The 25,898-nt window shown below is 43.2% G+C and overlaps 1 protein-coding gene across 8 annotated transcripts in view; it reads left to right on the plus strand.

Moving 5' to 3' along the window:
* BTRC (beta-transducin repeat containing E3 ubiquitin protein ligase) overlaps positions 1–21,355 on the plus strand; it is a 119,852-nt gene extending 98,497 nt beyond the window's left edge. For all 8 annotated transcript variants that reach the window (XM_055720128.1, XM_055720126.1, XM_055720131.1 and 5 more), the window contains 9 exons: positions 3,463–3,559; positions 4,419–4,556; positions 5,034–5,152; positions 7,511–7,760; positions 8,440–8,558; positions 12,738–12,848; positions 13,447–13,525; positions 16,884–17,077; positions 18,087–21,355. In XM_055720128.1, coding sequence (XP_055576103.1) covers positions 3,463–3,559; positions 4,419–4,556; positions 5,034–5,152; positions 7,511–7,760; positions 8,440–8,558; positions 12,738–12,848; positions 13,447–13,525; positions 16,884–17,045 — 1,075 coding nt within the window. In that variant the 3' untranslated portion in view covers positions 17,046–17,077; positions 18,087–21,355. The remainder of the gene's footprint in view (positions 1–3,462; positions 3,560–4,418; positions 4,557–5,033; positions 5,153–7,510; positions 7,761–8,439; positions 8,559–12,737; positions 12,849–13,446; positions 13,526–16,883; positions 17,078–18,086) is intronic.
* The last annotated feature ends 4,543 nt before the right edge of the window (positions 21,356–25,898 follow it).

Genomic DNA, 25,898 nt, shown 5'->3' on the forward strand with positions numbered 1-25,898 from the left:
CTTTTAGTGCCTTGTTCTCTCCAGGACTTGTATTTTTGCTCTGTATTGTTGAGGTCACAGTCTGAAGGGGACCTTGAGAGGTTATTTAGTCCCTCCTGTTTCCCAGAGGCAGAGCCAGGTTTCTCTTCAGTCATTTCAGACGTTTGTCTAACTTTTTCACTGATGGAGATTCCCCAGGCCTTGCCTGCACAAGGAATTCCACTGTTTCACAAACTTCAGTGTTAGAAAGATTTTCCTAAAATCTAGGCTGTCTTCCTAACTGTAGTTCAGCCTGTTATATTTAGCCTACACAGACACACAGGACAGTTTCTCATTCTCCTTTTTGCAGTGATCTTTTCCATGTTGGAAGATGATTATGTTTCCTACGTTTTGTAATGTAACCAACCAGAATCCTGTGTTGTCTTGTCCTCTTGTTATTCTTGGTTTCTCTGTTTAGACCCTCCTCAATTACTCTACTCCATTCTTGGAGGCTGATGTGATCAGCTGGGTGTCTTGCTTCTGTCGAGGCATTAATAGAGTTTGGTGGTGTGGGAAGTGTTGCTTTGCATGCTGTATGGAGGGCATTCCATTTTATGCTTTCCAGAGAACATGTGCTCTTTTCGTTAGCAGTGGTATGTAATACTGTTATAAAATTAATTACCCTTTCTGTGGAAGTTCTACTTTGCCGTTATTCCTCATCTTGCATGCTTGTGTTGTTACTCAGTGATGAACTTGGCACTTGTCCTTACTGAATTAGATTCTATTTATTGTTTGGTATTTCTCCATTTTGTCAGGAGTGTTATGAGTTTAATCCTGTCCTCCAAAGTTCTTGCAGCTTCTCTAAGCTTTAGTATCACCAGCCAGGTAATAAAAGCACTCCCTGTTCCATTCTTTGTCATTAATGAAAATGCTCAGTAATGATACATCTAGGACAGACTCCAGGCAAGATCCCAATTGCCATCCTGTTAGAGAGTGCACCATCAGTAAATGTGTTTTCCAGCCATGTGTGTCCACCTGTGAGCTCTTCCAAGATCATACTTCTCTTGCTAAGTCATGAGAATAGCCCTTGAGAAGTGAGGTTAGTTTGACTGGATTGACCAGTGTTGTCTGTTGTTGTCACCTTGTCATCTTCTAGGCACTCATCTGATTGACTGCGTGCTCTAGAACTGCTGAGCTGTCAAAGTTGAGTTGGATGGTCCACCATTTCCTTGGCAGACTTTCTTCCCTTCTTTTAAATGCAAGAGCTACATTTGTCTCTTTCCTGTTCTGTGGAACTTTACCTATTCTTTACATCTTGTCAGGGATTGTTGCAGATAGTTCTCAAGCTGCTCCCTTCCAGATCTTGAAGTAACATTAACACCAATTTCTAGTCATACAAACACATGACATTTCTAAACAGCAGTTGTAAAATCCTACTTCTGATCTCAAAGGACAGTCACACCCTGTTACTGCACCTCTTTCTCGGGCTTACACTGTGTCCTGGAGGTTGCTTTGACACAACAGGAGCAAGTTGTGCCCTGTCTTTCAGGTTGCCCTTTGATTAGCTCTGGAAGATACAACTGCAGTCATGGCGGGGTAGTTAAGAGAGGCAGACAAGAAATATCCAGTGTAGTTGCATCTCTGCCATATAGAGCTTTATAGCTTGTAATCAATGGTAAAGCTGTGCGTGGCACAAGGAGGCGACTAGCTGGACAGTTCAGAATGGTAAATGACTGGCGTTATTTGCTTACAGCTCCTCACTTTGCACATGGGCTGCCTGATTTCAGCATTTGCAGCTTGTGGTTTGCAACAGAAACAATTCCGCAGCACGGTAACCTTCACTGACAGCTTGTTGGGAGCAGTAAGGGTTACACAGATTTAGAGTAATATAAAACAGAAGCCCAAAATCTGGGCACAATTGTGTCTATCTGAATACTTGATTGAATTGGCCAGTCATCAAAACCCACAAACAATAGTTCCTTTTATCCCAGAACCACAGCACAAGGCCACTGGGATGCTGCGGAAAATTCCAAGCAATCCTTTAGCTGAGCTGTAAACAACTGACCCTACGTGCAGCAAGGCAGGGCCTATAGGTAGCAACAAAATCTTGTATTAGTTCAGCTAGTAAATCTAGAAACAGTAGACAGGTTTTCAGGCACATAGGCTTGTATACAGATCATCGTAGACCAACTGCAAGTCTTCCAGAACGTGTCCTAGGTATTCTGTGTATCTCCAAAGCATTTTTCATTTCCCTGGCCCAATAGTTTTAATTTTCTTGTATGCATTTCCAGACTGGATCACATTAAGTAGGCAACCATCTAGTTAATTGTTTGCCTGCATCCGTGAGTCCTTTCTTTGTGTGTGTTTGTCCGCGTATAAGTGGCTGCTCGTCATGGTGTTTGAAGACTCGGATGATTGCTTTATCCAAGGTGGAAAGCACCTTTCTTTCGCATCATACTTAAAGTCCTTTATTTAAAGAATTTTCAAAAGTTCTTTTTGTGAGCATTTGTTATTTTGTTTATTCAGTCCTGTATTTTGCTACTGCCTCATAACCTAAAAATTTTGGTTCATTGTGATTTCCCTAGTTGAAGTACATCAGGGCAGCTGAGGTACAGTTTCTCAAATGAATTTCAAGGTATACTGCATGGAAAGGACAAGAAAGAAATGCTCAAGGAAGTATTGAACAATTAATTTTGCTATAATGGAGCAAGAGAGGGAGAAATGAAGAGCTGGCCCAGTGTAAACTCTGTGCCTCTGATGCCAGGATTACACTCGGAGACATTTGTGCCTCTCTCCATTTTGTGAGGCATGTTGCCAGGCAGAACAGCAGTTAGTACGCCCATGGTGGGCTTTACTAGCTTCCACACCGTGTTTGGTGGCTTCTTAACTTCAGGATGAGGAATTAAAGTTTTTTACACAGCAGGTAGTGATTGCCGTTTACGGATTTTTTTTGTAGCAAAAATCTAGCTTGGGATACGAGTATTCCAAATCAGTGTTGAAATGAGGGAGGCACCACAGATGAAGTGTTGCTTATCAAAATATAGTAGTAGCAGTAAAATGTCAATGTACCAAAACTGTTACTGTTCATGGTAATGCAGATGAAAGCTAGCCGTGAATGTATAGTGAGTTTGAGGGTTCCTTAGCTTCTTTCATTATTTTTTTTGTACACTTCATTTTAAAGGTGACCTTTGATATGGGTATGTGTATTGCGGGCATGAGCCATTCTCACCTCTTATTGAGTTGAATGGGCTCATGTCCATAACAGAGAACAGATTTCCCTTCCCTGAGTGACTAGACGCAGGTCTTTCATGAGTGTTTCAGTGTCAAAATGCAACACTGACATATTTGCACAGGAAACAAACAGGAACCACCCCATCTTCCTGATTAAATTAAGTTTGAATATGAATCTGTCTGTGCTTTTCAACAGTGGTTACCCATTTGTAAAATGCCAGGAAGACCTTTCTGTAAAATGCTGAAGCATGATTTGTGTTCAATGTCTTCCAGGGGACAATATCTATTTAAAAATAAACCTCCTGATGGGACTGCACCACCCAACTCCTTCTACAGAGCACTTTACCCCAAAATTATACAGGACATAGAGGTAAGAAACAGCTTCCAGATGTGGTGGTGCTTGGTGGGTGGTTGTTTTTTTTTAAATCTCCCTGATTTATTCATGATGCTGAAATTCTGAGAATATTTTGTTCTAATGAAATATTTCATTAAATCTGATGTGTCTGTGCTTGTACCAAGTTTGTAGATCTGGGATAGTTTTATAAGGTCCCATGCTTCACTGCTCCTTTAGACACAGAAGAAGCTGGATTGTTCAGTGAGCTGTTTGCAGATGGAGTCTGTACAGCTTGCACATCAGATGTCACAGCAGCACTGTACCGTCTTGATTTTCTCTGTTCCGTGGTACTTTGCTCCACACAGTGCAAATGAGACCCAATAAAGGAGACATCAGGAACTGAGCCAGGGAGAAAGTGCATTGCTAAAGACTACAATCCCAGGAGCCAGGGCAACAGAAAGCAGCTGAGCATGGCTGCCTTGTATCTAGTGTGAACAAAATGTCATGTTTTGGTAGCTTCCTAATGGCAAAAGTGGTGCTCAGGCACTGTTGTGACAAGTTTGTACAAGCGCTTAGCTAGAGCTCAACTGAGATTTTCTCCTCAGTTGTTTAGTCGTTGAGTCACAGGGTGTTAAAGGTTGAAGGCAGAAAAAAGCTTTCAGGTCATTTCTCCCTCACCATTCCACATAACAGTCAAGTTTAGCCGCGGTATGTTTCCAGGCTTTTGTCCAATTAATTGGACATGTGTTACTTCTTCTGGAAAACAGTTACATCATTGTACGGGCCTGATTGCAGGAAAAGTGTGAAGAAAACTGTCTTCTCAAACAAACAAGAAAAGGGGAGATAGTTCTGTGCTTTGTTTTTACTCCTGTTTTGTCTTCTGGCTCTCCTCAAGACAATAGAGTCAAACTGGCGGTGTGGGAGGCACAGTTTACAGAGGATCCACTGCCGAAGCGAGACAAGCAAAGGGGTTTACTGTTTACAGTATGATGATCAGAAGATCGTAAGTGGCCTACGGGACAATACTATCAAGGTGAGAATGCTCCAGAATGGCATACTAAAGGCATGTAGTACCTATGCCATAAATAATAGTGTCCTAATTTCAGTGACACCTACCCAATCTCTTGTTCATAACCTAGCCTTCTCCTTCCCCCACCTCACACCTGCACAGCATGTATGCCTCTTTTATCTGGCAAAAGAGACCCTGCTTTCTTACAAACAGATTCCACTAGCGGAGTTTTCGTCCATCAGTAATTATAGGCTATGTAATTACTGTGCCCTGTACCCTGATGAGAAGCATAAAACCAATATTCATAGTAAAGCCAGTAATATCAAAGCTGTTAATGTATTGCACCAAAGAGCCTGTAGAAAACTCTGCAGATACTATTAAAGGTGTTCTAACTGCACCATGGATCATGTACTATAATAAAAACCAGACCAGTTAAACCAGTAAGTGCTAAAAGATGAAAACCTTGCTGAGCTGTCTGGTTTTGAATGTTTGCTGTCTTAGATCTGGGATAAGAATACATTGGAATGCAAGCGAATTCTCACCGGACACACGGGTTCTGTCCTGTGCCTCCAGTACGATGAACGGGTGATCATTACAGGATCTTCAGATTCAACAGTCAGGTGTGTGCTCATGATTTGGAGCTTTTGGTTTGCCTCTTAAGATTTTAGCCTTGCAAGCTGCAGAAACAATTTTTTCTTAAAACGTGTGCTGTTCAGTCATTTCCATGAAGTAGTTCAGCATATTTGTTCAGTGGTCTACTGTCCTTGTTTATCAGATGTCCATGCAAATGACGGTCAAGGAGAAATGAGAACCTAAACAAAGGCCAGTCAAGGTCAAGATGACTTAGGAAGGCCATCTGGCATTTCACCAAGGTTTTGCATGTTTTGACACTCCCTGAGAATGTTTTAAATTCTCCCTGAGAATAACTTTTTAAGTTGGCTGAAGCTTTCAAAGCAAGTTCGAAGGTTTAGTCATCCATTGTGGCTTAATTTTAACAAAAGATGTATGACTACATCTCCTGTGACTTATTAAAATTTCAGCATGTTTATTTTCAGTCTTTCTAACCTTGCTTCTTTCCAGTCTCCAGAAAAAGGCTGGACACCTCAAGTCAACACTTGCGGTGCATGTTGTGCAGATGTGAAGTCCACTAGACATTTTACAGAACCCCAGAATGTCTAAGACCTGTAGTGTAAACACAGGCACGTATGCGTTAGTGAATAGCAATATGAACTTGGATGTGAAAGAGCAAGTCTGTCTTCTCCATGTTGTTACACATTCTGTTCTTGTCAGAGTACAAGCAATGCTTATGCGGTGAAGTTACAGACAACCAAAAGCTGTGTCAGTAGCCTTTTCTGAAGCTATTAGCATGTTTTTCTATGGCTGCAAGGTCTTCATAGTTATCACCGTGCTTGTGCGTAAATGACCACTGTTAAGCTAATAACCATTAAATTTAGTTCCTGACATGTGATGCATGCAGTCTTGTGGTGCTGCTAGATTTTGGGGTCCTATCATTAGCAGAAATCCAGAATTCGGCAATACCACCTGCCTGGAGGCAGTGTGGGAACTGCACTGTGCTAAACAGATTGCAAAAGGAGAGGCTGATTTCTGTAACAAGCACTATCATCTTCCATATCAGGCCAGGCAGGCCAAATTGTAGACTGGCTACTTGCCCAGAAATACTTTGTTTCCCACTGTATCTATAAATGTTTGTGCAGACCCCAGAGGCACATAGGATGCATCACTTTTTTTCCTTGGGTCTCCTCAGGAAGAGGGGCTTCATCCAATAGACGGTACAGATGGGCTCTTAATGCTTCTGAGATCTCAGGGATGCACTTGTCCAAAGAAGTCAGTAGGTCTCCAGCTCCTGCTCAGTTTGGCAACCCTGTCTGCAAACTGCTTGTATGTTAATGGCTCAGGTCTTTAGTCTGTGGGGTTTTCTCCTTTGCATTTTGTAATTGGATTGTCATTTTCTTTCTCATTTGTAGTCCAGAAGTTGAGGCACTTCAGCCTCCATAAGTTAGAAAATAAGATATTAGAAGGCTTTCTCACATCTTGCCTTTTCTTACTGCTCGCCTTATTGGAAGAGGAAAGTTTTAACTTCTGTAATGTCTGATGTGCCTGATGATACAGCCACTCTGTGCTCTCACATAGTGTATCTGGGATACAGGTGTGATAGTGCCAAAAAAAATCTCTTTATGGAGGGTAAAACAAGTTTGCCAACAAACAGCCCAAAAGAAACATTTTTAAGGCTTAAAACATTTCAAATCCTAGAAGTCTTGTATGAAGCCTTTGTCCAGGTTTCATCTTATATTATCTTTCAGCTGAAGCAGTTGGTTCCAATAACATTAAATTGACATAAATGCTCTGTCTTAATTTGGGTATTCAGCACATGCCTGGAATGTAGCTGTGTACCAGATGCACTGCAGGGTAAATGCAATTCGTGGTGCATCTTGTGGCAATTACTTACATTTGTTTGAAAAGCATTATCTTGCCTTCTGCTTCTGTATAAATTATCCTTCGAGTTGATAGTCCTGTGAGAGAGGTCAAAGATTAAACCTGTCACTGAACTTGCTTCTCCACGGGTCATGATTAGGGACTCGTTGGCTAGAAATGGAGTGTGTGGTAGGCTGACACAACCAGGAAGCATCAGTCTTTAAGGCCATCGATCTCACACCTTTCCTCAGCACTAATTTCCCTTAATTAAAGAACACGTTTTTCCTGGCTGGGTTATTTTTATGGTGTTAACTGCATTGCAGGATTTTTGGCTGCTGGACTGTCTCGATGTATGCATAATCAACAGGTTTTTATAATACATCTTGTAATGAACTATTTAATAATGTAGATATAACTTGCGGTGTTTGCTTCTCTAATATTGCTAGAGAGTCAATTACCTCTCCCCATCCCTCCCTCCCTCTGCAGAAAATCCACTGTACATTTTTTTAACTCTTTTCTCTCTGGTTTGAAATTTGAAACTGCAGGGTGTGGGACGTAAATGCAGGCGAGATGCTGAATACACTGATTCATCACTGTGAAGCAGTATTGCACCTCCGCTTCAATAACGGCATGATGGTGACGTGTTCCAAAGACCGTTCCATTGCTGTGTGGGACATGGCTTCACCAACAGACATCACCCTGAGGAGGGTGCTAGTAGGGCACCGAGCTGCTGTCAACGTAGTGGACTTTGATGACAAGTACATTGTATCAGCATCAGGTGACAGAACTATAAAGGTGAGGTGTTTGAGGCTTTTTATTTCAGCCATGTGTATTTAATAACTGGGAACAGTGACCAGACAGGGATGGTGATAGTCCTTGGCAGTTATTACACAGCTCTTCCTTTAGCAGCAGTGTTCTTCCCGCTGCTCGTTTCCACTCGTACCTCCTCTGTTGAGCTTGCACAACTTGTTTACAGAGCTATGTGGCAAATCAGATCCAGGTAGAGAAGCAGTTGAAAAAGGACTTTTTCTTCTGTGTTCTTTTTCAACTTGACCACTTCCATAATCTGTTTCAGCATCGGTCATTCGAACAGCTGTCAGAGGGCAGCATGGGGCAAAAGGGAAGGTGAGTGGATAGGAGTCACTTAAGTGTTACTGCTATGATCCCAATCTGCAGCATTAAAACTGAGGAAAATCAAGATCCTAAATCATAGCCCAAGAGTGCTAAAGCCTGATTTTGGAAGCTAATTCTCATACGGTATGGCAAAAATCTTCTGTGTACAGTGACCCAAGATGGTAACACTTGCGGACTATAATCACAAGTCATTGGAGGGGTAATTTTCCCAGTCTTAATGATAGCATCTTCAATTAAGAGTATTCTGGATGCAGCCATGTATCATGCAGATACCAGTTTTTGTTAGTCTCTTCTTAATAATTTTGTCTCTGTGTGGTTCCCTCCCCCCTTCCCATCACAGGTATGGAACACTAGTACCTGTGAATTTGTGCGCACCTTAAATGGCCACAAACGAGGCATTGCATGTCTGCAGTACAGAGACAGGCTAGTAGTGAGCGGCTCTTCAGATAATACTATCAGGTAAGAGACACACTCCCCAATGCAGAGTTCTGTACAAGCACGTTGTCTCTGATTCCCTGGGATGCGCAGAGGTTAGGCAACTGAAGTGCCGTGTACCCTTGTCATCTATGAAATATGCTTTCTTTGGTATAGAACATTGGGAACTACTGGAAAGAGATATTAGAAGCCTGTTTTACTGTGTTGTCTTTCATTCTCTGTATCTCAAGAGTCCCATACTAATCAACAAGTTGCATTGCTCTGACAACTCTGGTGTATGAAGGAGCTGGCAAGTACCACTTTCTATGATGTCCTCTTGTGATATTTTAATTGGGCTATGTGTCTAGTTAAAGGGGTCAGATTTGCAGTAAGAGGCATTTAATCCTCTGCAGAAATCCTCCTGGGCTCTCGCCAAACTCTTCTTGTGGTACTTGGCACCTGGTTAAGTTTGGAACAGCTGGTTTAGAGCATGAAGTTCAGTTTGCTGCCTTTTGCACTTCTCCAGCTGCCCTAGTTGCGATCTGAGATTTAACTCCTTCTGGTATCGTGAGCCAGGATTTCTCCCTACATCCTACAGCTGCTGGCAGAGGGATGTCCCACTAGTCTCGGGGTGTACAGAGCAAGCTTGAATATTAGTTTATGTAGGGAAATGCTCTGCCATGCCAACAGGAATAAGAGCAACCTCCCTTTTATCTTTGTCATTGCTTTAGATGCCTGTGTTCTGATAAAACTTGAAAGCTGGACAGTGTAAGCAGAAACCCTTTGCTTTGCCTGTCAGTAATAATTCCTCTTCAGTGAGAACGGTCATGCTACTGTTTGCCTGCAGGCTTTGATTGCAACATGCTGCCTCTCCCTGCTTTACATTCTGTGGGAAAATGGTGGTCCTTTGGTTGATACCGCCAGGTCATTGTGCCAGATTTTGGTATAGGGCTGTCTGAGAGCATGACCGAGAGAGCTGGAACTTCTGTCTCTTCATCAGGGGAAAGAGTATTACAGGCATTATGTAAAAGCAGCACCACTTATACATGGTGAGAACTCCTGCACTGCAAATAGGAAAAAAATAACGCTCTGCAATTGTACTATGAAACTTGGTCTCAGAATTAGAATAAGAAATGGTTAAATAGCACAGCAATTAGGGAAGTATCTAAAATATGACTTGCAGTGCTAATAAAAATAAATGTCAGGATAGTGATAACGCTAAAGAGGAATACAGTTGCTTTTATGCTTACACTGGACAAAATCCCTAGTTGACAGATGAATTGTGCTAGAATTTCAGGAATGTTGGCAGTGAATCTTAATGGAAGTCAAGTGTGGCAGCTGTGTGGGCAAGGCACAGGACTCACCTGGTCACGTTGTTTTCTGTCAACCATTAGCAGGGGGCGCAAGTCAGTGGAAGGGTGATTGAGAAAGGGCAGGTTACTAAGTCATGTTTGTGGGTATGTTTGATTTTAATCCACTGTAAAATGCCAGATGTTGTGAGTTGGCCTTTAGTAGAGGCTGCCTCTTGATACAGAATTTGAAGTTTGTCTTTCCTCAGTTGCAGGGAAACTTTTTCCAAAAAATCCTTCTGTGGTTTCTAGTTTTGCAAGCTGAAAAATCAGTATCTTTCTTCTAGAGAGACTCCATGTATAAAAATTATTTAGGTTTTGGTTTAGGCCAGAAATTTCACTGGTGTAAGAGGATCAGCTATATAGGCATCACTATCATTGTGCCAGTTTCCATCTGGTAGAAACTGATACATCAAGTTTAATCCAGTCACTTCAGTATCTTTGCCTCTAGGATCAAAGTTTGTAATTGCTACAGACAAGCATGGTATAGAAGAAAAGAAATAATAATTTGGAGCAAGAAAATAGAATCAGACTACATCATCTTGGGTTAGTTTTTAAATGAGTGGTTAATTTTCATGTGTGTGCACACATGGGAATCTGATACTGGACTGTTTAGACAGTAGCATTCTCTCTAGGAGATGGGCATTCAGGCTCACCTGCCTTCTGTACATCTTCCAACTCTGCCAGGACTTCAAGTGAATTAAAGGCTGAGATAATTGCAGACCTCCTCTACTTCCAGAACTTCTCCCAAATCTATAGGAAGAAAGAGTGGTAGTGTTCTTGACTGCATACACTTCATAGTTAATTTTTTTAGTTAGTTCTCAAGCCTTAAGAGTAGTCCTCTTGCTATTTGGTTCTTTGACTATTTAAAGAGGTAGAGATTTGAGACGTTATCAAATCTGGGAGATACCCTTGGCACCAATTCAGTTATCCCTTTTGTGCATGAAGGCCCATTCCCCGCATGGCTAGGGACATGATCTTCTCTTTTAATTCCATTCAGATTCAGGTAAAACCTCAAACTGGCACCTGAAACTACAGGCCTGAATTAGTGTGATGCAGCCTCCCAGAGCTGCTGGCAATCTCAGTATTGATGGCAAGGAATGGAAACACGTGGCATAAAAGTTCCTGGCATAAGATTGCTCTTCAAACCTTTCTGCACTAGTTCATTTCTGGCATTGTCCATCCTGTTTACAGTCCTTGAGAGGCTTAATTTGACTGACCATGCGAAAAATCTGACCAGCCAGAGTGCCTTTGGCTGAGCTTTGCCGTGGAGTTGCTTACTCTGACCTTGACTGGTGTGGTGGTACTCATGTGAATCACAGATCCCTGAAAGATCAACTTCACAAATCGAAGAATCACCTTGTGCTCCTCGTTGGCCTCAAATGTGTGCACAGACAAATCCTTTCCCAGTTTACAGTGATGAAAGAGTTCTGTTCATTCATTCCTCTTGTCCAAAATGAGAGCAGCTTGTTGTGGCAGGACAGCTGCAATCATTATCCACCAACCTTGGGCACACATCCGCTGGATCTGGATTATTCCCTGGGGGACCTCAGGAGTAAAATGTGTGGGGACAGTTTATCTCTTTCTTTGTCTCTCTCTCAAGGAAAAGTGACCTGACCCCTCAGCTGCTGTGCTGCTTCAAGATGTGTCACCCAGAGAAGTTCTGTGAACGACCCATATTTTTCACTTTTGTAAAGTTCATGTCAGTCTGAACACTAATTGAACGAACATTTATGGACATTTGTGACTGCTTGCTTTCATCTGTATGTGAGGGAACTGCAGAAGATACTGCTATTAAAAGATTCCTGTATGAGCAGAGTATGTCTCAACCAGAGAAAGAACAGCTCTAGACAACACATGTCAAAGAATTTCCGTTCTTGTAGACAAATAATCTTTCTTTATCTGTGGTAATTGGGAGTTATGTCAAAGAGCTGACAAAAATCTGGAAAGCAAATAGACTTACTTGAGAACTTTTTCAAGTGTTTCTTAAGTATTTTTCAAGGTAGTGTGTAAGTCTGAAAAATAATGTATTTTTATTTATTCTCCGTGCTAAATGTTATTCATGGAGCCCAAAACTCTGGGATGTTTACATGAGAGAATAACGCATTGCTGGGTCTCTTACTGGGATACTGTGTACTTGTTATGGTGTCAGAACTTTTTTAAAACATTGGGTTATTAGAAACAGCAGGGAGCCACAGAAATTATTTGAAAGCAAGAAGAAAATGCATTACAAAATAATAAACATAGAGTGCCCATTTTAGCTTATGCATAAGGTGCCTAGATTATAGAGTAAACATAACTTCAGTGGGAAAAATGACAAATAAAAAAGGCTTGTTAATTCACCACTTTCACCACTGTATTGCTGTCTTAAATTTGTCTCGTGGTAGCCTTGAAATCAGAAATAGGCATGTAGGGGTACAGAAAGGGGCGCGTGCCCTGTGAGTGTGATCTTACCCATTGGAACAAGCTGCCAAGGGGGCTGGTAAGTCTCCCTCTCTTAACATCTTAAAATCAAGGCAGGTTACCTTTATGAAAAAGTCAACTTCAGTAAAATAAAGTTATGAGGCTCACTGTGGAGATAACTGGGCGATATCCTCTTATTACTAGAGCAGTAGATGCTAGACACAACTGGTCTTAAAATTTTTGGATCTCTGACTCACTTCCCATGTGATACCGTAACATAACGGTCATGCTGAAAAGCAAGCATCAGCTTAACAGCAGGAAAAGGAGTGATGAATGTAGTTTGTTTTGTCTTTGTTGTTTCAGCATACTCTTTTATTTCCAGGTTTCCATTAACTACCAGCAAAGACCAAATGTTTCATTGCAATGATCAGATACTCAGACATTCTTAGGGTTTCTTTGTACTCTCTTACAGACTGTGGGATATCGAGTGTGGGGCATGTTTACGAGTACTGGAAGGCCATGAAGAGTTGGTGAGATGCATACGCTTTGATAACAAGAGGATAGTCAGTGGGGCATATGATGGGTGAGGCTGTCAGTGCAGTTAATACCTTGCTTCTTCCTGTCTGTCTCAGTGTCCCACATCCCACTTTGCTGTATCTTCCTTATAAATATTAGACTCCTTGTCTGTCATACCAAGAAGACCTTTTCATGGCCTGTAGATGAGGACCGTGCTACAAAGTATACCTTTCTTCTTTGAAATCAGTCAGTGTGATTTGATCTGTGTGGTCCAGTTCTTTAGTTTGTAAGAGTATCTGACTCAACCTGAAACGTGTTCTAGCTGAACCACTGGTAAGAACAATCTTTCCCATCTGTGGCTATGTCTTCTGGACCATTTGCCATTACAGACCAGGTGTCTACACTCCCATGTGTTTCTGTTAGTTATTACCACATGCTTTTTATGTGTTTTACTTTGTGACAGCATATTTTTTCCTCCCATTAAGCTCTGTAAGCTTTACAAAGGGGAAATGCAAGAACCAGGTCTCAAGAGCAGAAAGATTGCTGTAATTTTCCTTGAACTGATGTATTAGCTAAGCTGTACTAACAGGTTGATTTTTTTCTGTGGGCACTTGCTCTTTTCTCTTTAACAGAGCCATGGTGTTTGTCTATTTTTTTGGTACTAGGAAAATTAAAGTATGGGATCTTGTGGCTGCTTTGGACCCCCGTGCTCCAGCAGGGACCCTCTGCTTGCGAACCCTTGTGGTAAGAGCTTTTGGTAGGGATGTTGGAGGGGACAGAAAAGTGCTTCATCAGGACTGTCTTGAGCCATGAAAACTCAATTCAGCTTAGCCCCAGTCCACAGGATCTAGAAATCATTGCTAGGGGTTTGGCTTTGTTGGGTGTGTGACTTTTTTTTTTCTTTTTTTTTTTAATGTTGCAAACTATAAAGCATTACAAGTCAGAACTTGTGGGGTTTTCACTCACTTTTTAAGTTTTGTTCTGTGATTTGAAGTTAGTAACTAAATCCGTTTTGGATACTTGTCCTTCTTGGAATCCATGTGCCAGTGGGTTTACTTTAACCTGTGTGTACCTGATGATGTAGTAGTAAGTTGTCTAAACTGTTGATATGAAATTTCTTAAAGAAATGTAGCACATTCCAGATTTGAGGAACAAGAACAAAAACACCATTGGGATTGCTTTTAACTGGCTTTTGGGTGTTTAAGGAAAAAGCAGGTAAGGACTGGAACAGTGAAATTGCCTCATCCTTAAACAGCAACTACTACATCCATTCTGTCCATCGGTATTTAGTGCAGGTTTGATGATGGTGTGGTTAAAATGTCATAGTGTGACTGTTAACAGCATTCACAGTCATGCTTAACAGTGGCTCTGCGCTGGTCTTACAATACTGCGGGAAAGTTGAGAGAAAAATGCCAGTACATTCCTCCAGCATGTTCACCCCAAAGACCTTGTACTGTTGCTGGGGATAAAGGAAGATTTAAGTCCAGTACCAAATTCTCATTGAAAAAGAAATACTAAATGTATTTAATTTTTAGCTAAGAAGTGTTTGGGCAGTGTGTGGGTTGGTATACATTAGACCTTTTCCTGCTGTGGCATGTGACTGTAGACTGTGCTTTAAACCAAGATCATACAGAGGCGGTCTGATTCTATAGATGTGTGGTTACCTCACAGCAGCTGAGCTGTGCTAGCTGAGCTTCTGCCCACTCATTGACCACCTGAAATGCTACAGCAATGGGTGTAGATTTTGCTCAAGGATTTTACTTTGCATTTGGTGCAGACTGTGAGGGTTACTGTGACTAAGCTGACAGGCAGTAAATCATTAAGCTGTGCTAACTCTTTTCCAATCATATATTTGGACCATAAGCTGTGGAGTAAGAGTCTGAGAGAGCCTTGGATGCCTGCAGGTACTATGTTGAAAAACCTTCTTGTTAGCCAAATAGAACTGCAAATAGTTTCATGGCTGAAATCCAGAAAAACCCTTTGTTATTGGCCACCCAGTTCCAAACTATGGAACAACTCTGTGCCCAGGAGCACATTCCTGAGAGTCTAAGACTTCAGCTTGGTATTAGTAGTGTTCCTGCTCCAGCCTGAGACAAATGTGTGCCTAGTAACCTGTAGACTTAATTTAACTGGTGTGATTTCCTCTGCATTTTCCAGCAGTGGACAGCCAAAGTGCCCCAGCTAATTATATTATAAATCAGAAGCGGTGGGATGGAAACACTGTAGGAATCTCAACACATGGATACTCATAAATTCCTGTTTGATAGCAATGGAGGGGGCCAAAAAGGGGGGAGGGGGGCAGGGGGCACAGAGGAAGCTGTTGTGGCACTTTTAGGACTTTTCATGTTTATGACAACAGGGTGTCCTTATACCCACTTACCCATGGTTTGGGTTTTTTTCTTATTCTTCCCTCGGCCTCCAAAATTAAACCTGGCTGCACAATGAACATCGTGAGTCTCCTGCTGCTCGTGTTCAATTTTCAAACAGTAGGAGGAAAGTGCACAGATAACAAATGCTCGCTGCATGCCAGGTCCCTTCCAGTTTTGTCTTCCGTTAGCTGGAACAGCAGCCACATGAATTTGACAGAAGCTTCCCAGGCACAGAATAAACATGCAGTTCAGCTTTCCTTACGAGCTAAAGAGTCCAGGTCCTTGTGGCCTCAGCTTAGGGTGTGCATTCTGCTTATTGCCACTGCAACAGCAAAGGGTAGGTGCTGTGTGGAACTTCTAGGGCAACCTTATTTAGCAAAGTGACTGGGAGAAAAAAAGGGAGGTTTGGAAACAGTTGTTGGAAGTGCCTCTCTCTGTCAGTGTCTCTGTGAGAAATCCCTCAGTGGATCTGATTGTTGTAGTGGTATTTTTAGAAAGAAATTTTTTACTTTGCTACCTCAACACAAACTCTGGAAAAACAGTTCTTTTTAGAATAGGTGGAAAGCAGAAACCAGTAAAGTGTTTTTGAGACAAATTCAAGTTATAGGTAGAATATCAGGAAAGTTCCAATGATTAGACCTTTTTAAAACTTTATTTTAAAAGTGGAATCTGGCTTTGTGTGTGTGTATTTTCAGTTAATTTTAATTTAAAGATTCAGAGATTCACTTCAAAACAGTTGTTGCACTTGCAAACTGAGCTGTATATTTGTAGTCCTGTGCCGTAAGGCAGAGGGTTCCCATTTAGTAGGTAACAATTCTCTTTTGTACAAATGTTTGAGAAACCTGTATTTTCAGTATTACAGTATTTTAAGACATGTTTTTTTTCCCCTGAGCCCCTCACAATGTGTGAGCACTGAAGAGAAATATGTATTAATGGAAGAGACAGGGCTCACCCTAGCTGCATGGTTTCTCTTCCCTTCTGACTGAAGAGGCCACTGCTCCTGCAGCAGCATAAGCACCAAGAAAAAGTAGGCAACACGAAAGGGAAAGCATAGCGGATTTGCTCTGCGATATCCAGGATCTTGCCGTTACCTCCTGTTAATTACAGTCTGAACTCTTGCCAAATTGTCATGCCATTTCCACTCAGCCTCAGAGCAGAATGCAAACTGCCGATAAAGAATGCCCTTTCTAGTTCATATTTTTAGAACTGCTTAAGAGGAATTATTACTGTGTCACTGGACTTTACAACAGGCTTCTTAGTGTCCTCCAGTATTAAGCTCTTTCCTCTTTAGCAGTGGCAATGGTGCCAAGGCTTGAATGCAGAGTTCTCATCTCTCCCCATGTAACCTACTGCATCTGGGAATGCTGTGATTTCAGAAAAGAGTTTTGCCATGGAGCAACGAAGACAGTGTTCCTATTGGCCTCACCAGACTGAATTGTGTGGTGGGAGGGAGTTTGGTCTGTTCTGCACAGTGTATGTCTAATACTGGGTTTTAAGGAGTAGCGGGTAAAGTAATGTAAACTTCCTGCCAGCCAAGTACTCGCATATGGCAAACCCTTTTTACGGAAAGAGCCTTTAATTTAAGCTGTATGATGGTGATGCACAGTGTGTATGTGAGGTTTACTGAGAAATGGATGTAACATTAGAATCCAAGGCCAAGATCATCTTCCCTGCTCCATCCCAGGTGCCAGCAAGTTTGTGAAGTAACTGCTGTGTCTCCCACTTGCATTTAGGAACATTCTGGAAGGGTCTTTCGACTCCAGTTTGATGAGTTCCAGATTGTCAGCAGCTCACACGATGACACCATCCTCATCTGGGATTTTCTGAATGACCCAGCTGCCCAAGCAGAATCCACTCGTTCCCCGTCCAGAACATACACCTACATCTCAAGATAAATAACACTACACTGTACCTCACACTCGCACAGGTAAAAAGAAATTAATATAATGAGGCTTAGAGGTGACACTGGATGTAGTGCTAATGCAAGCCTGCCGCTTGAATAACTAGCTGCGTCTATCAATATTTCTCATCTCGGCTGGACAGTAATTACAGTGTCCTGTAAAAGGACAGAAATCTTTTGATACCTTAGAATAGGGACTTTATTTTAGGATTTGTGGCATGTGGCGCCTGTGATTTCCCCTGAAGAACTCCTCCTCCTCTGTCCATCATCATCAATAATTAAATCAGCTATCACTGCTGTCCAGAAGGAAGAAGGGTTTCTGCAGAGCGAGTAGAGCAGCTGCTGCCTAACAAGGGGATGCAGATGGCCTGACCCTGGGCAGTTGTCACCAGGCAGGAGGCTTTTGCCAAGAAGTGTCAGCTTTATTCCCTCCCTCTGAAGTGGTGACCGTTCTTCTCTCTCTGCAGCAAGCTGATTCAAGAGAACAGTTTGGCTGGGGGAGGAGACACTGAGGCACAAGCCCAGGTGAATTTAATCGAGACGCATCAATGTGCAAAATCATTTACTCATAGGGCCTAACCCTTGTTCTCTCTAGTGTAGGACAGGTGTTAAGTTCTTCACATCAGAGCCTGGCTGATTTGTCTTGGCCAGTGCAGTGTGGGGATTACATAATGTTTCATACGTTTGGGTCAGTTGTAGAGTGAATTTGATATGTACGTGAGTGGAATGGGATAGCATGATTGCCCACTTTGGTGGGTACGTGCAGTTACTGTTAATAGCTTGAGAAAAATGGCAGAAGAGCTGACAGGCTTCTGCAAGGGGTGTCCACAGTGACATTTCCCCATGAAAATGCTGTCACAGGGCACATCTTGTATCCTGTCTGTTTAATTGGCAAATGTACAGTGATGCTCCAGAGCTGTCAGATCAGCCATCTTGATTTTCTCAAACACTCCAGTCAATCAGATGTTCTTTTAAATCATTAAAAAGTTTAGTACAAACAGGGTTTGTTTGGTTTGTTCTGTTTTTTTGTTCCCAGGACTCATTTAAGCTGCAGTATTTAAATTATCTGCCAATGCCAGGACAAAAGAACTATCCACGTAACCAATACTTGCTGAAGAGAGAGGCTCTCAGACTTGTTTCTGGAACAAAGTTGGAATGCGGTTGATCTCAGACAGGGTCTACTCAGCGCGGCTGACTGCTAAAGTGCTGCTATATCAGAAGATGACTTTTATCTTTCATGAACAGTTAACATTTTTAAACCTTGCCATCCCCTTCCTCCCTTGTCCCCCTCTTCCTGTTCCACTCCTCTTCCCTTTACCCTGTTTGGTTCCCCTCCAAACCCAGTCACAGATGTTCTATGAATATATTTAAGATGTTGCCGGAATGTGTTGCTTTGCTGTTAAGCAGAAGACTTATAGCCACAGTGCATCCTGCTGAGAGAGTCACTTCAGGGTGGGTGGGAGGGTGAGTGGGGAGGAGGCTGCTACTCAGACTGAAATCAGTATCCATTGCTAGGCCTTTGTGAAAGCATTCAGCTCTGAAGAGCAGAAGAAACACTAACAGCCACACCAGCCCCCCTCCCACAACTTCCCTGTGGCTTTCGGCTGTTCTGACTGCAGACCTATTTTTTGTGGAGAGAGGACCCTTGAAATTTGACTATTATGAGCCAAATCCATCTCTTTCCTCTCCTGCCTGCTATGCTAACTCTTTGGAAGCTGGATGTGTATTGTAGTCTCCCTTAACATCTGCTTGGCTGAGGAATGCTAGTCGATGAAAAGTTAAAACTTTCTTCTGCCAAAGTTCCAAGCGTGATGGGCTGGGGTTGAGATCCCGTCCACCCCTGCCCTGGGTGAAACGTTGGCCCAGGGCAGTATTTCACTAGCAGAGAGATTGTCATATACCATCTTCCTCCCGCTGTTCTCCCTGAGGACAGTGTGTTGCTTATCAGACGTTCTGTAAACTGGAGGAAGTTTGAGGCTGGTATGAGGAGGAATGCTCTCATCTTTCCAATCCTTCTCCCCTCAGAGAGGCTGTAGTTGGGTGCTGGAAGAGGGAGCTGCTAAAAACCTCGGGGAGCTCTCAAGATTAAGCCACCCTAGTGTGGAGACACTACACAAACACTCTGGCTATGACAATAAGACTTTGCTCACACGAATGAGCAAATGCACAGTCCCGTGCTGATGGCAGATGGGTAAAACGAGTATGGCCATGAGTATAGCCAGTACAGTTAGCAGTGGCTCCAGGCCAGTTCTGCAGTATTCCTGGGGCTGGCCTTGCTAGAAAGCCTTCAGGAGAGCCTTTAGTGTGCTCCTCTAACCTATGTGCATGCTGTATTGTGTTTTAGGGACACAGGCTGATTAGTCCCTTTCCTGGTAGCTGAGCTGGATCTTTGCTTTCTAGCAGCTTTTGCAAGTTGTCATTGTTCAGAAGATAAAAATAGCCCTAGAGGAGGGACATGAGAAACAATTCTGCCTGTCTCTCAACTAGACAGAGAGGTCTGGGGGAAAACAGCTCTTTTTACAGAGCTGGAAGGAATTGCAGCAGGCCTGCATTTCGATCAGGAAAGACTGTGTAAATCAGTCCCTGGCTATTCCAGGTTTGGGCCCAGATCTTCCACTGTAGGTCTTGAATAACCCCCACTGCCTTAATGGGGAGTTACTCCAGTCCCACAGTAGGAACATGGCGTCCTTCATCTCGGGGCTGGAGGGATTTAACTGGGGCTGGAGGAGGCTCTGTTAACACCCTCTAAACTGGGAACTTGACAGATGGGAATTTTTTTTAAGCTATACTCATCAACTTCACTTTGCTGGGGAAGCAGTTGCGTTGTTCCTAATTGCTTCAGATGTGCTTTTTCCACCAATGAAATTTTGCAAGGAGCTGGGCCCAGAGTCCCCAAAGATTACTCCAGAAGGCTTAAATCATTTTGGTGACAGCTAAGACAGACAAGGTGATGGAGTTACGGAGGAAGGGAAGGCTGGTGCTTGGGGAGTACCTAGTGCGGGGCCTGAAGCACATGGGCAGCAGTGTTGAGCGCTCAGCTCCCTGTAGTTTCATTGAGCCTAGAGACTACATGAGTTCTAAAGAGCATCTTGGAGCCTGTGGTGACACTCCTATTTTCTGTTTGAGCTATGACTGCAAAAGAGTCAAATAGGTTAACAACTGGGCTCTGTTCAGGTAACACTGACAGTGTGACTTACCTCTGCAGAGTCATAAAAGTTCTGAGTCACAATGATAAGTTCATCCACAGCTGACTTTGGCACTACTTTTAAATCTAGGAAGGCTGTTTTGGATTTTCAGGCAGCTCTACATACCAGGCATACTGCAGTCCCAGAGCCAAAGTGGCAAGGGAGCAGAGAGAATCAAAGTTTACATCCCAAACTTAGCTGAGTTGACGTTCTGAATCTTGCTGTTATTTGAACACTGTTCCTCTAAGTTCAGTTATTACAAGGTCTGCAGCATGGTTGTGTGTCAGCAGGGTTTTATGAGACTTTGGCTGCAGATTTAAGAGTTATTTCTTCAGTTTGGTCATCCTCTGTCTTTTACATTTAGGTTATTGTGGAAAACAATGATCTGTTACTTCAGCCTCTGAAGGCTGCAGAACTTCCTAATATTTTAATTGCATCTTTGTGGCCAACACCTACGAGGATGCATTTTATTTTGCTAGCTGAGAGAATCTGGGAGAAACGGAAGACTGGCTGGCCAAACACAGAGACAACACCACTGCAGATTGTCCTTGGTTGTCATAGCCCTGCTGCTCCGTGCTGCTATCCTGTAACTTCTAAGCTCTGTTGGGTCTTCTAGTGGTACCATAGTTTGAACTCTGCTGTATAGAGCTGCTTAAGGTACACTTAGTGAGCAACAGCTGAAATCCATTTTCGGCACATGGTAGGAACGGTATCTTACCCCCAAGAGGGACTGTGTCTGGGTACTTCATACAGAACTGCAGAAGGGTGAGGATTTCTACCCCACTCCCTGAGCTGTACAAATTTTCTGATAGCTAAGAAGGAAAGTGAAGTTAACTGATCTAACTTGAACTTGAAACTGCCACAGCCTGACGTTTGGTGGTGTTTATTGTGCACCCAGGGAGGAACAATCTGGTAAGTAGATCTCCCAATGTCAGAAGAAAGTGGCTTTTTCAAACTTCCCCCCGCCCCCTTAGGATATGTGTGTGTGTGTGTCTGAGTGTGAGTGTGCAAGAGTGCATGTGAGAGAGGTTTCAGCATGAACTGGATGGATAATCCCTCCGCTGGGTTGGAGTAATTGCAGAGTTTATAATGAAAAGAACTAGAATTTGCCTGCTGAAAGGAGATAAAAAAGGGCTGGAAGTGTCTATGGGCTTTTAAGTGTTGCACATCGCTTTGAAATGAAATTAAATACCTCTGCTGCATAGAGATTGGCACTTCTCCCACAAGTAGGAAGCTCACACTAGCCTTCCCCCTTGGACTACGGGATGGAAAGTACTGGAGGTGTGGGATATTCAGAGCAGGACAATCCGTTATGGCCACACCATCTCCTGCTTGTGACTCCTTTGCAATAGGGTGCAGTTTTGCTGCAAATATTTCTCATCCTCAGAGGAATACAGCTTGCTTTAAAATATGCAAACAGAAATAGCATGAAGGAATTTGCGGCGAGAAAACTTCTGCGGCTGTCTCCTCTGGAGCAGCTCCCTCTGCTCCCCATTAACTTTCAGGGACAGACACATCCGCTGTTGGAACGGAAGGATTCAGGTGACAAGTTGCGAAGTCTGTGATCATCGGAAACATTGAAATGCTTTACACTTGTTTCTAAACTGGAAGCTGACTTGGACGACCATGCTTTACCTACCCGCCACCTGCTCCTGCTCCAAAGGATCCTTTTTTTCTTTTTCTTATTTTTTTTGAATGCTGAAAAAGCTGGAGAGTATTGTGCACATTTCTCCGCTCCCAGGTATGTGTTTCCTGCCCCTGCCACATGTTCCTTTCTCAGTCTGAGCAGAGCTCCAGGCTTGGTTCTGAGTTTTTTGGTATCCCAGCTCCAATGGGAAGCACATCTCCAGGTTGGGCTTTTTGCCTAACTTTGTTAGTTTCCTTAAACACCATTTTAGATCTGCCTTTTGTGGCTGATGATGCCTAAATTCGCTTGGTGTGGGGATATTTATATATGATAAATCACAGAGCCTAGCTAGAGAAGCAGACAAGAAGGAGCAGCCAGCCTTCCTACTGCAGGCTTGCTCTTAAGTGTGGGAGGAAAAGGAGGAGACAACCCAAGTGGTTGAAAGCTAGTAGGAGGTGCAGAGATGGAGATGGATCTCTACAGAAGTGGGGACTATGCTGAAAATAGATCTCTTAGCTGTGTAGTTGACTCAGAAGAACAGAGGTTTTCTGTGAGTACATCAAAAGTCATTAGGAGGTAATGAAGTAAGGCCTCCAACTGTTGAACTTGTCAGTTGATGCCCCTTTACGGTTGTACTGGGGGCATGAGGAGAAAGGGACGGTCTAAACTACACTTGCCAAGAGAAGAATGAACCTTGCCAGGGTCTCCAAGTGGCATGTATGATGCATCTGACATGCTGAGCCTTGCCCTACTGTTCTCCCCAAAGCAATAAGCAGCAGCTTCCCAGAAGGAGGGGGGAAGAGCAAGCGACCCCAGCTGTCCCCAAAGGAGGTCTCCATATGAAATCTCTCCATCCTCCTGCTGGCAAATCGCTACTGGAGTGATTGGCATGAGGGAGGCACAGTCTTTCTGTCTCCACTTCTAATTCAGAGATTCACAGAAGCAGCAGTTCCTGTTGCTTCCCCACAGCCTCAGCAGTGGATTGAGAGGAATGGCTGCCTGCTGAGCATTTGGCTTCCCCTCCTTTCCCCCTCACCCCATTATTTTTTTTTTTTTTAAATGAGATGTAGCCAAATTACTGGCAAATTCCTGAAGCATCTCTCCCAGGGTGAACCTTGGAACACTGCCAGAATAAATTGTCCTTTGTCGTGTCAGAAAACTCTTCCCACCACTTTGTGCTTGTTCCCAAAGACCAGTGGGCTTCCACATTTGTTATCCAGCGGATATCCCATGGGAGTTGGCAACACTGGTTAATCCTTAGTGATATTAAGCTGATACTCTCAAAATTGGAGGGACCCTGATGTAAATGGATGTACAATCAGCCCTTTAGATATTATAGCCAATTCCTAAATAGGTCCCTTTTTTTAATACCCTATCACTGTAAACTATATCCTGATTTCTGCTCAAGCATAAGGCAAGTGCAGCTGTGGCCAGAAATCCAGCACAAAACAAAGTCTTCATCACAGAGCAACTCTGCTGGTACCTGTATGACGAGTAACAATTAGTTGCCTTTACAGGCAAAGTGTTTTAATCTGCTGGCACTCATGCTTTTCATCTAAGCAAAGCTCCATGTGCAGGAGGAAGACAGGACAGCCTGTCCTGGGTTGTTTGCAGTGGCTTTCGTAAGGAACTAGCTGTGAGAATTTTTGGGCAACTCAATGTGAAAATCTGGAGCTGCTTTTGAGCATAAAACTTTGCTTTTGGCTACTTCTGGTTTTTTGTGCGAGGCGTTGCGGGGCTCAGCCTAGGCACAGTTTTAGCATGGCAGAAAAATAATGTGGACCTCGGCAAAGTGTAGCAGATCCCATTTCTCCCAGTCATTTTACATCACTACCTTTAGGAGAGCTGCATGCCTGCCAGGCCAGCCTATGCTGCATCACTCCTGCCTGCTCAGGCTGAGGTGGGTGTGGGAGTGGGAGAGGTGAGAAAGAACATGGTTTCTCCAGAGTTTTCTGTTTGTTACTCTGCTATATTTGTTATCTGGATTCTTAAGTAATGAGTGCTTTGAATTTCGTGATTATGTTACGGTGATGTGTAGTTAATGTACTAATGTTCACTTGAGCTAGGATCATGGTAACAGTGTGGTTTGTTTTTGTTTTTTTTTTTTTAACTGTTCAGAAAATAACTTAAATACAAATACAAAGATTAAGCTGTGAATCTCTCCTGTTTTCCTTTTGGGGTGAAGGACACCATCAAAACAGCAAGCCTAAGCCCGTATCTTCCTTGAGCCCCGTGTACGTGAGTCACGCTTCTGCTGCGTGTGCACTGTGCATGATACTTGCGGTGTGAACACCTGGAAGTGCTGTGGCTGTAAGGTGGGTGGCTTTGCCCCGAGGCCTGGGTTGATGCAGCTTCACAGGACACGTGGAGTCTGCCGTAGCCAGTCCCACCTCAGAGCTGCCACTCATTGATGAGTGCAGCATAAAAGACTGCTCAGGCAGTTGGGAAAAACACTTATTCCTAAAACCACAGCATACTTTTTAATTAACAAACTCTCCATTCATAGCTGATGGCCTCTGGCTGGGGCAAATGGGTCCACGCTGTAAGCCAGAGAACGGATGTGACTGACACAGAAGAGCTGGAGCCATCCTGCCCATTAAAAAAGTGGGGGGAGAGAGGCTATAAAGACTTTGTTTTTCTGGGTACTGTTGCAAGATCCTGGTAGGAGAAGCACAAATTTGTTTTATAAGCTAATCAGAATCCTGCTGTTCAATAATGAGTGAGTAATTGACATATCGCAGCACCGCCATGCAACTCCATGGCTGGGGATGCTGTCATGCTTAGGGCTCGCCTGAATTTTAACACAAGCACCCTTGCCCTCAGAATACCTTTCTCTTAAAAACACTCCTTGGATAGCAGCCTTGGATCTTGCAATTTTACTTAAGAGCCCCTTTTAAAACAAAGGCTGCTGCAGTTTTAAGATCCTGGCTCCTGGGGTGGTCAGAAAACAAACAAACCCCCACACTCCCGTCATCTCTCTCCCTGCTGGCTCCATTCTTGGGAGCCAGCGGGGGACTGGAGATTGCAAAGGCTCCCGCTTTTCTGAAGCGCTAAGAGCAGGATTCCTGTCACTTTCAATCCCCGTCTCTCCTGTGACAGGGTTCCCGGCAGCCGCGTGCTTTGTTTGGCAAGGGTTTGGGGGTTTTATGTGTGTATATATATGTATTTACACTGCTAACCTTTTCTGTTCCCTCCCTGCTCTTTCCTCCCATCCGATAATAGATTCGGAAGAGGAATTGCAGTGACAGGCTTCATCCATCGTTTCAGATTGGTCTGTAACACAGGATGCAGCTTGACTTACACACGTGGCTGCCTGCACACACAAATGAGACCCCTTACCTTGTGTACTCACAGCCCCAGTACTCAAACGACACACATACTACCCAGTCCTACAAGAAACAGGTTCTCCTCATGGATTGTTTCTAGCTCTTCCTTGGCTTCCTTCCCCCTCTTCTCCTTGATATTTAAAGATGAGGATCAGAGTCTTTTTTTTCCAGGTTTCGAGGACCGGACAGTGCTGTGCTGCAGGGCATGGGCTGGAAAACTTCTCCCTGGAATTCTGGCATCTGAAAACTAGAGTACTAAAGAGAGTCTTTGAGAAAGAAAAGCAATCTCAATTGTAAATTTCCACTGGAAAAGAATGAACACCAGACAGCTTATCTTAAATAGATTCAGTGGTTAATTACCCTTTCTGTTTAAAAATGTGTGCCTTATTTCCACTTTAAATGAAGGAAGAAAGTAATGTTTACCATAGCTTCAAATTAACAGCATTTGATCAGCCTACAGCTTTAAAATGAAGTATCTTGGTTTTGTTGGTTTGGGTTTGGTTTTTTTTCAAATTATTATTATATTATATACATGCTTACAAGAGTATAGTAAGCTAGTTTTTTGCAAGGGGAAGTTGGCCAATTTAGACCTGCTAGGCGAGAATAAATGTATTTCTTACAACCAGTGTTTAGGATGAATTCAGCAGTTGGGTGGTGCTGAACCGGTTTGGAGAGGGTTAGGATGGCGAGCTGTCAGCAGAGGAGGCAGC

Source organism: Falco cherrug, chromosome 9 (genome assembly GCF_023634085.1).
Source record: "Falco cherrug isolate bFalChe1 chromosome 9, bFalChe1.pri, whole genome shotgun sequence".
NCBI lineage: Eukaryota > Metazoa > Chordata > Aves > Falconiformes > Falconidae > Falco > Falco cherrug.